The 12902-nt window shown below is 55.9% G+C and overlaps 2 protein-coding genes across 2 annotated transcripts; one reads left to right on the top strand and one right to left on the bottom strand.

Moving 5' to 3' along the window:
• The first annotated feature begins 331 nt into the window (after window positions 1–331).
• GGS23DRAFT_282255 (glycosyltransferase family 2 protein) lies at window positions 332–3864 on the top strand. The gene is made up of 3 exons (XM_051512562.1): window positions 332–932; window positions 1012–1178; window positions 1231–3864. The coding sequence occupies exons 1-3, from the start codon at window positions 894–896 to the stop codon at window positions 3614–3616; spliced, it is 2592 nt and encodes an 863-aa protein (XP_051375385.1). The 5' UTR covers window positions 332–893; the 3' UTR covers window positions 3617–3864.
• Window positions 3865–4081: 217 nt separating this feature from the next.
• GGS23DRAFT_551539 (WD40 repeat-like protein) lies at window positions 4082–7124 on the bottom strand. The gene is made up of 10 exons (XM_051515359.1): window positions 6755–7124; window positions 6632–6674; window positions 6468–6544; window positions 6307–6378; window positions 6127–6252; window positions 6008–6028; window positions 5788–5949; window positions 5656–5715; window positions 5466–5578; window positions 4082–5360 (listed from the first exon to the last, which is right to left on the bottom strand). The coding sequence occupies exons 1-10, from the start codon at window positions 6818–6820 to the stop codon at window positions 4343–4345; spliced, it is 1758 nt and encodes a 585-aa protein (XP_051375384.1). The 5' UTR covers window positions 6821–7124; the 3' UTR covers window positions 4082–4342.
• Window positions 7125–12902: the final 5778 nt, after the last annotated feature.

Below are 12902 nucleotides of genomic sequence, written 5' to 3'. Positions count from 1 at the left end.
ACTCGCTGGCTTGGTTCTACCCTAGCTAGCGAGCTGCTTACCTGGACATATACCTACCCGTCATCTATTTAACCGTCCTGGGCTCTCGCAAACGCCGTTGGCTATTTTTGTTTGGTCTCATCGCCGAGAATCGCGGCTCTATTCACTCTTTCGACTGCGTAGACCTACCACCTGCCCTTCATTCACTTGATTATATCGACGGATACCCCCCTCCCTCCTCTCTGCGGCACGAAGAGTGCCTACCGGCATCGTCTTAGCCCCCATTTCGTATCCATGATGAGAGTATCTCCAGCACAGTAGTCGCCCCATCGCTCCCGGCTTGTGGATAATTCGAGTGAGAGGAGTGTCTCTAAAAATCGACGAGATTCCGTATAAAAGGCGTCAGTGTGGCCGACTATCGCTCATCCCGGCGTCGATTTCTGTACGAGGATCTATACCCGCTAGTCTCGTTCCTTTGCGACCAGTATTCAGCTCGCTCATTACCTTAACGGCGGTATCCGGGGCCGTTTACCCCATCTCGAGATCTGGAACAAAACAACCGCCACCGGCGTCAGCCACTACGACAACAGTCTCACGCGTTGCAGGAGAGCTAAGACAAGGACGCAAGCCAGCTGTAGTCCTTTTCCACAGGCGACCGCTCGACACGAGACTCCCTTGCGTCTTTCTGCAGGCCGCCGTAAATATATATCGCTGTGTGACGAGCGCAGCCCCTCACCGCCCAGCAACCCCCAAGACCATAACGATGGTGGTGTGAGACGGAAGCCACGCCGAAGCCTGGACCCGAACCTGAGGCCTGATCGTAACTCAAATACTTTATCTTGTCGGCATATCCCCCCTCCTTGCCGTCGCCTTTATTCGGCCAAACCCCATTGCTCGACATAACCCTTCCGAAAATGGCGCGCGCTATCACGGCAGAATGGCCGGTTCACGAAGTAAGATACCCCCCAGAATCCGACGAGGCGAAAGCATGAATGAGCCTCTTCATGCAGCGGCGCTAACATGTCGTGCTAGATCATATACACCGCCATCGTGGGGGTCATGATGTTGGCTGCCCTTCTTGAATGGTTTTTGTGGCTCGCTGCGTTCTTGTACTGTCTAGTCAAGGTGTTCCAGAAAGCAGAGCACTGGACGATTAGGGTCCTGGCAGTAGTCATCGCTATTCTCTTTACCGGCTTTCGGTTAGCCCCGACGGTTTATTCCCTTGCTCTGCTGTTGCTAACGCGGGGCCAGGTTCATCTTCCTGCCGATCATGATCGTCACTCTACCTCTCCCCGGTCAAATTACGCAATACTGGCCAGAAGATATGGTCAACGTGCTGCAGTGGTTCGCTTTCTGGAGTTTCGCGGGTCTGCTGACCATACCGTGGCTCTTCTGCGTCTACCAGCTCGTCACTCATCAGCTTGGGAGGACGAAACGGGTCAAAGAAGTGCTGGACGAAGTTTCCGCTCCGAAGGTCGTCATCGTGATGCCTTGTTACAAGGAGGAGCCTGAGGTGCTTGTTACCGCCATCAACTCGGTCGTGGACTGCGATTACCCCCCTTCGTGCATCCATGTCTTTCTGTCGTTCGATGGAGACCAAGAAGATGAGCTGTACCTCAACACAATCGAGAAGCTTGGGGTGCCTCTGACACTGGAGTCGTATCCTAAGAGCATCGACGTCACTTATAGGTCCGCTCGCATCACCGTCTCTCGGTTCCCTCACGGTGGGAAGCGTCACTGCCAGAAGGCGACCTTCAGGTTGATCGACAAAGTTTACAAAGAGTACCTGAAGCGGAACGACAACCTCTTCATTCTTTTCATCGACTCGGACTGCATTCTGGATCGCGTGTGCCTGCAAAATTTCGTCTATGATATGGAGCTGAGTCCCGGGAACAGCAGGGATATGTTAGCGATGACAGGTGTCATCACCTCGACGACTAGGAAACATAGTGTCATTACCCTGCTTCAGGACATGGAGTACATCCATGGCCAGCTATTTGAGAGGACCGTGGAGTCTGGGTGCGGCGCCGTCACCTGTTTGCCGGGTGCCTTGACCATGCTCCGGTTTTCGGCGTTTCGCCGGATGGCCAAATACTACTTCGCCGACAAAGCCGAGCAGTGCGAGGATCTGTTCGACTTCGCCAAGAGTCATCTAGGAGAGGATCGCTGGTTGACCCATCTCTTCATGATTGGAGCGAAGAAACGGTACCAGATTCAGATGTGCACTTCGGCCTTTTGCAAAACAGAGGCCGTCCAAACCGTGCAGTCACTTATAAAGCAACGGCGTAGGTGGTTTCTCGGGTTCATCACCAACGAGGTGTGCATGTTAACCGACTGGCGTCTTTGGAAACGATACCCCATTCTGCTGGTGGTGCGATTTATGCAGAACACAATTCGAACGACAGCGTTGCTGTTCTTCATCATGATGCTCTCGATTATGACCACGACCATGAGGGTTGACCAGCTCCCTGTCGGCTTCATCGCCATCTCCCTCGGGTTGAACTGGCTGATGATGATATACTTCGGATTCAAGCTGAAGCGGTACAAGATCTGGCTCTATCCCATGATGTTTATCCTCAACCCATTCTTCAACTGGTACTATATGGTGTACGGAATTTTCACCGCCGGTCAAAGAACCTGGGGTGGACCTCGTGCGGATGCCGCCACCGCCGACGCGAATACGACACCCCAACAGGCCGTCGAGCAGGCCGAGAACGCGGGCGACGACCTCAACGTTGTACCGGAGACATTCATCCCCGCTGCCGAGGTGCAGCGCCAGCGAAGCAAAGGAAAGGAGACCAGTGGGGTCAAGAGGACGAGGAGCAAGGTCCTTCCTCCAGTCAAGGCCGAAGGGAAGTTTGCCGCCCCCGAAAAGAAAGCCGACGGCTTCTACATCTATCCTGAGGAATCGACCTATAGCTTCCCCTATGCGACTGATGACCACCTTTCCAAAGCTCTGCCCGCGTCGCGCTACGATCTCAAGAATCGCGAGTCGGTGGATAGCTTCTTGACAACGGGAAATAATTCGGTGTACCTCCCGCGGCGAGTAGAGAGCATCATGGGGGAGGAGGATCGGCGGAAGTACGAGATGGCCCAGGCGAGCCAGTACAACCAGTTCCTCGAGAGCTCGCGGAAATTCGCGATCCCGCCGCGGGGCCATGTCTACGAGTTCTCGGAGCTGGAGCTTGCCAAGGGCGGCTGGGAGGCGAGCGAGTCGACGACGGCGTCGTCGGACGGGGGCCTGGCCGAGCGCCAACACGAAGATCGGCAACCGCTGCCGCCACAGCGGCAGCGACCGCACCAGGCCGAGAACTACGGTAACAACGACAACGACGGGGAGGTTAGCCCAGGCTTGCTGCCCCGCGCACCGTCGCCGGGACCCCGGTCAGCGCTGCTGCCAGCGGACGCCAGGGAACCCTCGCCGCGACGACCCCCCTTGGGCGCGTCAGACAGCCAATACTACCAGCACCGCAACCATCGCCGCCACAACGACCAACACCACGACAGGACCGGGAGCAGCCCCCTGAGGCAGGTCAGCCTGTCGCGGCCCTCATCACCGCCGACGGAGACAGACGAGGCAGACGCGAGCGGGCGGAGGCCCGCGGCAGCGCGCGGACCGAATAGCCCCCCCCGGTAGACGGTTTGGGTTTTAGGCCAGCCGGTAGGGGGGGGGAGGGGGGTGAGGGGTTTGGGCAAGCGGATGGGCGGTACATATAGAGATGGGTAGGAGTGTGTATGTACTACAGCAGAATAGGTAGGTAGGTCGGGTCTGTTTTTTTATTCTACGAAGACTACTAGTAGGCAGGGGAGGGAGCCGCCGAGTCGGCTCGGCCTCTGGAAAACAAAAAGGGGGCCCCAGGTCGAAAAGGTGCTGGGAGAGGGAAGAGTGACCGCGGCTGCGGCCAGACGACAGGCGACGACTACGGATCAGCTGGGAGGGCGGCCGCGTTTGTACTTCGGGGGAAACGGCGGAGTCCCTGGACGGGGGTCGTGTGCGTGATATAGACGGACAGCCCGAGGAGAAAGGCGCGTAAATCCCCAGTTACCCGAACCGCGCCGTCGCGCACGTGTCTATAAGTAGACGTGAATGGAGTAGAAGAGTATTCGCACTCGTGTATGTGTCGTGTGCCTGTATGCTATCTAGATGTATGGATAAGGAGAAGAGAGGACGACGAAAGAAGAGGATGAGTTTATCTCTTCCTCTCCCTCCCTCCAGCCTGCTTTCCCCCATCCTTCTGCCTCCGGAAGTCTCTCCGGTGACCTATATTCCGGTCACAAATCTACCAAACTGCCCGACCTAACTTAATCCTAAACTCGCATCCCCCCTTCTCACCTAATAATCCTCTCATCCTACTCTCCCTACTTACTCGTTCCCCTTCCTGTCCGCGACATCATCGGCCTCATTCTCCTTCTTCACGCTCGCATCATCGCCGCCGCCGCCGCCCCCCGCTCCGGCTCCGGCCCCGGCGCTCTCGCTCGCGCTCGCGCCCGCGTGGCTGCCGCCGGCGGTCGCGTGCTGCCACCGCTGCAGCACGATGGCCAGGTTCTTGCTGCCGACGACGACGCACCACTCGCCGCGCGGGCTCCACGCCACCTGGCGCCCGACAAAGTCCTTGACCGTGATGCTGCTCTGCGCGTGCGCCCGCACCGGCTCCTCCACCCGCGTCATGTCGTACTTGAGCTCCCACGCGTCCAGCGTCTCCTGCGAGTACCGCTGCGTCGGGTAGCCGTAGCTCGTGTAGCTCGAGTAGCTCGAGTCCGCGGCCGCGGCGGCCGTGGCCGTCGTGTTCTCCGCCACCGACGCGATGTCGACGCTGCCCGTGCGCCCCGACGCCACCGAGTCCTTATCGCTGTTCACCGCGTCCCTCAGCCTGCCCACGGTATCGCCCCGAGTGCTACCCCCGTGGTGGTGGTGGGCGTGGGCGTGGTTCTGCTGCTGGCGGTGCTGGATGGGCTGGAGCCAGGCGGGGCGGCGGACGGGCGGCAGCGTCGGGTCGCGGCGCTGCTCGCGCAGCTCCTCGACGAAGTCGCGGTACCCGCCGAGGCGGGCGAGGTCCCAGAAGAAGACCGTCGCCTTGGCGTTGCCGAACGCGAGCACCGGGTGACGGTCACGGTCGTGGAAGAGCCGGAACCGTAGGTAGAACTGGTGGCCGCAGTGTGGCGTCCAGAACTCGAGCAGCCGCGTGTACTGCGGCGGGCATGCCGACGCCGCCGTCGCGGGTGCGAACGCCGACCGCGTCAGCCGCTCCGTATCGCTCGTCGTAGGTGCTTCCGACGCCGCTGGCACCGGGTCCCGTGACGAGAATCCCTCGATCCGCCACAGCACGATGATATCCTCGTGGCACGCCCGCGAGAGGACGAGGTCTCCGAAGAAGGCGACACTGCATATGCGCGTGGGCGTGCAAGAGGTTAGAAATAAAGGCGGAAACTTTTGAGCGTCTTGTTCGTAAAAAGGGGATGGGGTAGGCATGTATATGTTGGCTCACCAATCCACGATTCCGCTGTGCACCTCCGAGGTAAAGAAATGCGGGTAATGGATGACGATTGGCTGGGGTGGGTTCTTGTCGTTCGTCTTGGGCGGAAGATCCGGGAGCGTCCACTGTCATTATATGTGAGCGTGAGCAATACGAGATGGACTGAATGGTGTTCCGTAGATTGAAAGGCTTGTCTCCGTACCAAGCTGATGACATTGTCGTGCCCGGCGGACAGGACGTACCGGCCGCCATTATGGAATGCCTCGAAGACGCGCACGCATGTTAGAAACGTAGCAGGTACGGGGCGCGCCAACGACCGGGAGGGAACACATACAACGGTCAGGAGCCCCGACGAGTGACCTTCGCCGGCGAGCAGGCAGACACATGGCTGCTTGGAGTGCGCAGGGTCAAGACTCCATATGCGCACCGTAGTGTCCTCCGACGCGGACGCGATGAGGAGGAAATCGGTTGGGCACGTAGCGAGGTCGTTTATTTCCTCACGGGGGTGTTAGTTCGGTCCGCAGATTATAGCGCTCTCAACTCTCCACACTCACTCCTCCGTGACCGATGAGCACCTGGTAAACAGCGAAAGTCCGTCAGCTAATTAGCTCTACCCGTGTCGCCCCTCTCCGAGGCGTATACATAGAGACTGTAGACAAGCAGTCCCTCTAACCTTTACTAGTTTTCCATGAACCACGTCGTAGACCTTGATCTTGGCATCCCGGCCAGCTACGCACAGGTAGGGAGCTTCAGTCTCGGGGTCTTTGCTCCACGTGCAGCTGCAGTTCAAGGCCTCCTTCTGTGATTTCCGTGAGATAAGAGGACCGTCGCGCCGGGGGGTCGGAAGACTCACATCGTCATCCCTGAACAGCTGGATGAGCTCATAAGGGGGATTAGCCTTGGTGGAGAGCCGGTAGATGACGATCTTCCGGGTGTTAGTTGGACATCGGATGTCGAAGATAGGCCGAACTTGGGAGGGGAAGGGGGGAGGAACGGTGGTGCTGTACTACTTACATGTTTCTTGCTGATAGCAGCAAAGACAGGATCGTGTGTGACGTCTCCGTAAGGGTAGAACTTCACATCGAAGAACTCTACGACGGCGGAGGTTAGTTAGACGACGGGATGACCTCGTTTGGTTCCGGTGGTGTAATGTTGCCTAAGAGAGAGAGATAGCTCACCCGTATCTTGCTGATCATCCGATGAGAGATACTGGAAATCGTCCTGCGAGGTAACCGGAGAGAGTGAGCACTTGGGCCAAGCCACTCGAGAGAGAGACCCGGATCGGTCGGCGCAAGGCTCACCTCGAAGCCGATGGAGGCTTTCAGGCGGGGGAGATCCCACTCGTCACCGCCGATCGCTGATGGCATTCCGAGGGGATGCCTTGCATAATTTTCCTCTCCGGTCGACGGAATTCTACCTACCAGCGGGGCGGAAGTAAGGAGGGAGCGGCGAGGGATCGGATGCAGGGGAGGGGGCTTTGCCGACGAAGGACGGAAGTGAAGCTGCCGGTCGAATTGCCTATTTTCCTGGACTCAGGGGTTGCCCCGGTCCCCCCCCCTCGACGACGGTAGCGTGTGTGAGGTAGGTAGGTGTGTATATGGTATGTGCAAGTGGTGAGGGTGCAGGCGTGTTAGTGGGCGTGGTGAAGGTGGCGGCGGCGGCGGCGGCGGCGCGTGTGTGCGTATTGTGTGTGGTGTCTGCATGTATGTACACTGCCCACGCGCATCTATATCGAGCCTGCACTGATATCCCGCGCCCTTGGCCGCTTGGTGATCGGTCCGTCTGGGATGGAGTCTGTGTGTCTGTGTGTTTGTGTGTCCGTGTGTGGTCGTGCTATGATTGTGCTATAGAGGGAGAGGTAGGGATGTCTCGTACGCGTGGAGGTCGGTGGGCGTAGGTGTGTGTGGTGTGTGCGTATGAGTATGCGCACGTCGCCAGCGCACGCCGCGAAGGGAGAGAGAGAGGTAACGAATCTGAATCCGTCTCGTGGTCAGAACCAGGATGAGGACAGGATTGGTCAACTGATACCTGGGTACATCCAGGATGCGTGGGTACCTATGAGTAAGTACCCATTAGGCAGGAGGCAGGTACCCAGGTACTCTCACCCCGCTAAACCACTTGCGGTACGCACATAGGTCCACACCCCGACAAGAAAAGATGTCTCGAGGGTCAACCCCAGCTTGGCCCCGTTCAGTAATCAAAATAGTCCGCCAGGGGTCCCGCCCTGTGGACGGGGAGAATGGGGGAAATGCCAGGCGGCCTTTGCGTCAATGAGTGGGCAGACAGCCAAAGCCGCAAACTGGAAAGGAGTGGATAACCTATATAATACCTACCTTTTGCTTTGCACGCGGGCACCTTTATGAGGAGAGGTACCTAATATACCTATCTTAGGTAGAGGCAGCCTAGGAGGTATACTCTACACGTATATCCGGGAATCTCAATGGGGCTGGTGAGGTGTGGCTGGTCACGTACTCATACATACGTGCATTCTACGCGCATCTGTGCCTGATTCTGCAAGTGTTCCGATTGCCCCATTGGAGCGCTCTTCGACGGATTGGGGTCTCTCATTGGGTCCGGTTCCCGTTGCCTTCTCGCTTCTCGACGGACCTGAGCCTCATCCAATCGCGGGTCTGCTTGATGCCCAATCTACGAGAGTCGGCATATGTAAGTAGCTTAGAGAGAAAGAGAGAGAGAGAGAGAGAGAGAGAGAGAGAGAGAGAGAGAGAGAGAGAGCCATCTTCCTCTAGCAATGTCCCGGACAGTCAGTATTTGTCAACCTCTGCCTACCGGACTGCCGCCCTCGAAACCGATGCACGTCTCCTTTTCCCCGCCTCCCTTCCAGCTTCTGACGCACATCGACAAGCATACATAAAAGTACGGACAGGTGGGCATCTGGAAGGCACGTATGCTACCTAAGTCCTGGGCAAGTAGGACGTACTCATAGGCCGTGCATACCGTAGAAACGGACCGCGTCCCAAGACAGCCCAGGTTCTTCTTCCCGGTTGGAATTCGTCAGGGCCCTCCCAGAGTATCTGTAAGCCTCGAGAAATTGTCAAACGAAACCGTGGGCATTACGGCCGTTGAACTTCTCGCCGGTGTAAGGTATACATGTACACAGGCGTATGCCTGTAGGTTAGATGGTGTGGCAGGTATGAGATACATCGACGTTCGTCTGTGCGACGGTACCCCTTCCTTCGGGGGCTTCTCAGCCGCTAGCTTCAAAATAAACCACCCCAGAAACTTGGGACCGATCATCCTGGCACTCGCCCACGTATGTACATATGTACACATTGGGGGAGCGAAGGGGGGGGGAAGAGGGGAAAGGGGGAGGGGTATATTAGGGGGTACCTATTAGCTACCTACCTGATTTACCTAGCTTATCTAATCCTGGCCGTGGTGGGTGAGAGAGGCATGTAACAACTCCAGCAGACGAATCGCATACTCATACACGTTGCAGAGGCGAATACCCGCCTACATTGGGCACATACCAGGAACGAATCCATAATATAAGGCAGTTTCCCCCCTCTTCGTCCATGGGGATGTATATATGCAGGGGGGCTAGGTGCGTGTAAGTGCACAGCGTGTACGTGGATAACATGTCTACATATACCTATGTAGGTAGATTACCTGTACGTATATGTACTCATTGCAGGTGGGTGGGCAGGCGGTGGCGGTCCAGACGTAAGCCGAATTTCCCACATGTGCAGCACAGAATAGAACCAACGCCTCCCACCTCTACAACAAAAAAGTATGGGAAAAAAAAAAGATGGACATGGGACAGTGCCTCCAAATCATGTGAAGGTACATAGGTGGGAGAGGGGATGGTGATGATCGGTTCAGCTAGTGTGCACCTTGCCTCTGCAATGATCGCTACTTGCATTGGGGCTATTGGGGGGCTATTGGGCAGACCAGACCCTAGTAAGAGCGAGGCTTTCATTGACACACAACGGAAAACCGTTCAACATGCAAGCCGCCTCCGCCAACCATCTGCGCAACCCATAGGGCTTAGGATAAATGTACGCATGTACGTGTGGGCGTATGCATGTATGCATGTACGTATGCACATACATATGTATGTATGAAGACCCGGTTTGCCTAAACGAATCCGTGGAAATTGGGTTAAGCGGTGAAACCGATGGTTAAAATTTTCGGGAGGGAGGGTTTTTTTCCTCTCTTCTCTTCTCTTCTCTCTATCTCCTCTTGACAACCCTTCAGCGTGTCTTTTGCTGATAGAACGGCAAGCAACTGCATGCGCATCGCATGTAAACACGCTAGACGCACCTGGGAATACCAATGCCACGCGTGGGCGCATGCGCTACATTCCCTCCCCGATAGGTAAGGTACTTGTATGAGTACCTAGGTATGTATGTACGTATACATATATGTACCTAATGTATGCGCATACCCATGTACATTGATGCATGGGCTCCAGGAGTGAAGCCGCGCACAAGTGACACTCAAACCAACTCGTATGTAGATATTTTAGACTGGAAGCCGTAGAGCGCCAGGCCTGACGTAGATAGGCGGATAGGTAGAGACGCAAGTAGCCAGGCATCTTGTAAGGTCGTCTTGCCATTTTAGCTACGTCTCGCACTCTCGCCTTCGCCACACTCTTTCGGGCCTGGGTCATTGACGAACAGACGGGCACGGTTAGCGCTGATGAGAATTCCAATCTCCCTGGCTTCCTCCGTCTTGGCGCCGTTGTGGTTGATTTCCTTCTGGTGTTGCTACGTATTAGCCCCTTTATCTTGGCAAGGTCGTCTTCGGAGTGGTCTATTCTTGCTGGCATTGCTGGCTCTCTCTCTCTCTCTCTCTCGCCACATGAATCATATAATGCAATAGTATTAGTGTATGTGCGTGTCTTCAACACACCTATCTGTACACATACATACAGTAAAAGTGCGATTGACGTCGAGGCTGTCGAGCTATTGTGAAGCAGGAGGTGCGTAGTGGACCGGACGAAGTTGCTCAACCACTCACCATTCACCGTGCCCTGCTCTCCTCGCTCTCGAGGGGTGAAAGCAAGCATCGGGACCCTCTATTCCCCCTCTCAGCTCCAATCAACGAGCGCCGATGAGCGCAGCTCTACAGGGTAGCTGGGTATCACGGGGATATGATTGACGGGGGTGAGCCTGGATTAGATTTCAACAAGCCTCTCCCCGACTGTGCGGCCTGTCCAAGTCGGAACCGGGACTCGCGACTGGCGGCGTTCGATAACGATTTTCATCATATACATACACGTATGCTACATCTCTCGCGTGCACGTACGTACGTACGTATGTATGCATGCAGGTTTGTGTGAGAAGAGAAAGTCGGGCGCGGGATAGATGCTCTCTCACCCATAGCATGTCTTCGGGTGTCCACACGCATCTATCTCGTCTCGATGCAGAGGACATCGAACAAGGTGTTACCATTCGACGAACCAGACTAGCCCCCTCTCATTCTGCTTCTGCTTCGAGAGACGGGCAACGGCACTCGCATATTGCCAGGACTCGCGTGCGGCGAGTATTGTTCCGATAGGTGAGATGTCCAAACGACCTCGACTAACAGTGTTTTCTTTGTTTGGCAGGAAGCGCCTATGCATTGTCTCCGTCGCCTCTGGAGCGGACGTTGTCGAAGCTTCACCGGTAACGTACAAGAAACCTGCCAGCCACTGTATGTAGTAAGCAATCCTGCGAATCCCCTGGTTCCGACAACCAAATACGATTAGCAAGTGGCTGCCGTTGTTGTTGCTGTTGGGTGTGTGGATGTACGTGTACATGTGTATGCGTGTACGTACATACCTACCTAGGTGCGTAGCGGAAGGTAATAGGCATATGGAGGAGGTATGCATGCTCATTTACAGATGAGGCTGTCTACATACCTACCTCTACCTGTTGGTAGGCAACCTAATGCATTCTCGATACAGCCGGCTGGTATAACTCCTATATTATATGTATTGACGTAGCTCCCGCGAGTTGCGGGACGACTAGAGTGAAGCGAGCCTATCGTGCCAATCGCGTATTGGGGAGGTGAATGTAGGCGTCCATCCGGGCTTTGCATACCTATATATACGTGTGTGTACATCCCGCGGAGACGGCGAAGAAAGACGTAGGTAGGTATATAGGCAGTGTAGATGCTTAGGAGGTAAGTCCGGAGCGCATGGACGACGAGGGAACCGGCTTGCCTAGGAGGTAGGCAGGCAGTTTAGTTGCTCGTTGATCGTCGTGATGTGAGAGTGGTTTGAACGGTCAGCCGAACCGAGCCTAGCCAGAGAGCATGGATTTACCCACCTCCTACCATCCACTTGGCGGCTTGGGGTGCCTGATGCCAATGCCAACCGGCCCGTACTACGTAGGCGAAGGGCTGCCAGCCCCTGGAAGCGTGGCTCACCCAGCGCTGCTTAAGGTAAAAATCCCAGCAGCAGATCCCAAGGACCTGGTTACATTTGTAGCGCGTCCGAATGGAGCTTGGCTGTTGTAGTCTCGAGCCTGCTTCGCAACGCACTACTCAGTACGTAGTAGCTGCCGTCTGGCCTTGGCTACGAGCACGCAAAAAAAGAAGCATCCTTGATGTTGGATTCTGGGTGCTGGGACGCCCCCCCGTCCACAACCACACCCGCAATGCTGGTTCAGCCCTTGTCACCTGGGACGTGTTCGAAAAGGGTTATCAACTCCGGTCTATCCTTGCGGCTAATTCCAGGTCAGTACGGCCTCGCAAACACATCCGAACCCGTGAGATGCCCCCCTGCCGATTCTGATATCATGTCGCGCCTCGTGCGAAATTCGCCAGCAGCGTTCGTCGATTCATCCCTTCACGGATCCATTCTCTTGTCACCTATGCATCTAGGTATGTATGTACGTCCCTGAGGTAATCCAAGCCGGTGCATACCTACCTGTAGGTAGGTAGGTAGGTAGGTAGGTAGGCACCTAGGTTAGTTGGGGAATGGAGGGAGGCGTTATTTCCGGAGGCTTGCATTGCTAACCTGGGAAGAGAGCCCATTGGGCCGCTTGGGAGAGAGAATGAGAGTGTGAGAGAAGACACAGGCGTTGGGTATAGAGCTACTGGCACGACTTCGGATTGGGGGAGGTGCTCGACACAGCCGGCATATCGCATCCATGCAGGTTAGCTTGCCTATTAGCTTGTCTATGCGGAACGCATACCGATAATACCGATACCAAGAGATATGACGTCCCCCTTTGCAGACTAACCTACACACACCTGCTACACCAAGTGGGTGGTGGGTTATCTACCTACCTCCTAGATGTAGTATACGGCACTACGTAGCATCCTATTAAGAGGCTATAGGCAAAGAGGTACTCAGATAACCTGACGGACAGAGATCGCCTGCCTGCCTACCTCCTAGGTAGGTAGGTAGTTAGGTACTTCATCTTCCCATACACCTATGTGAAGTCCACAACAACCTGTTGACTGACGACTACCCGCTTGGCTGTACCTCCTAGTGACAGG

Source organism: Durotheca rogersii (assembly GCF_024521655.1).
Source record: "Durotheca rogersii strain YMJ 92031201 chromosome Unknown GGS23scaffold_3, whole genome shotgun sequence".
Lineage (NCBI taxonomy): Eukaryota > Fungi > Ascomycota > Sordariomycetes > Xylariales > Xylariaceae > Durotheca > Durotheca rogersii.
Note: the sequence above shows the minus strand (reverse complement) of the source record. Positions and strands in the feature narration are given on the sequence as shown.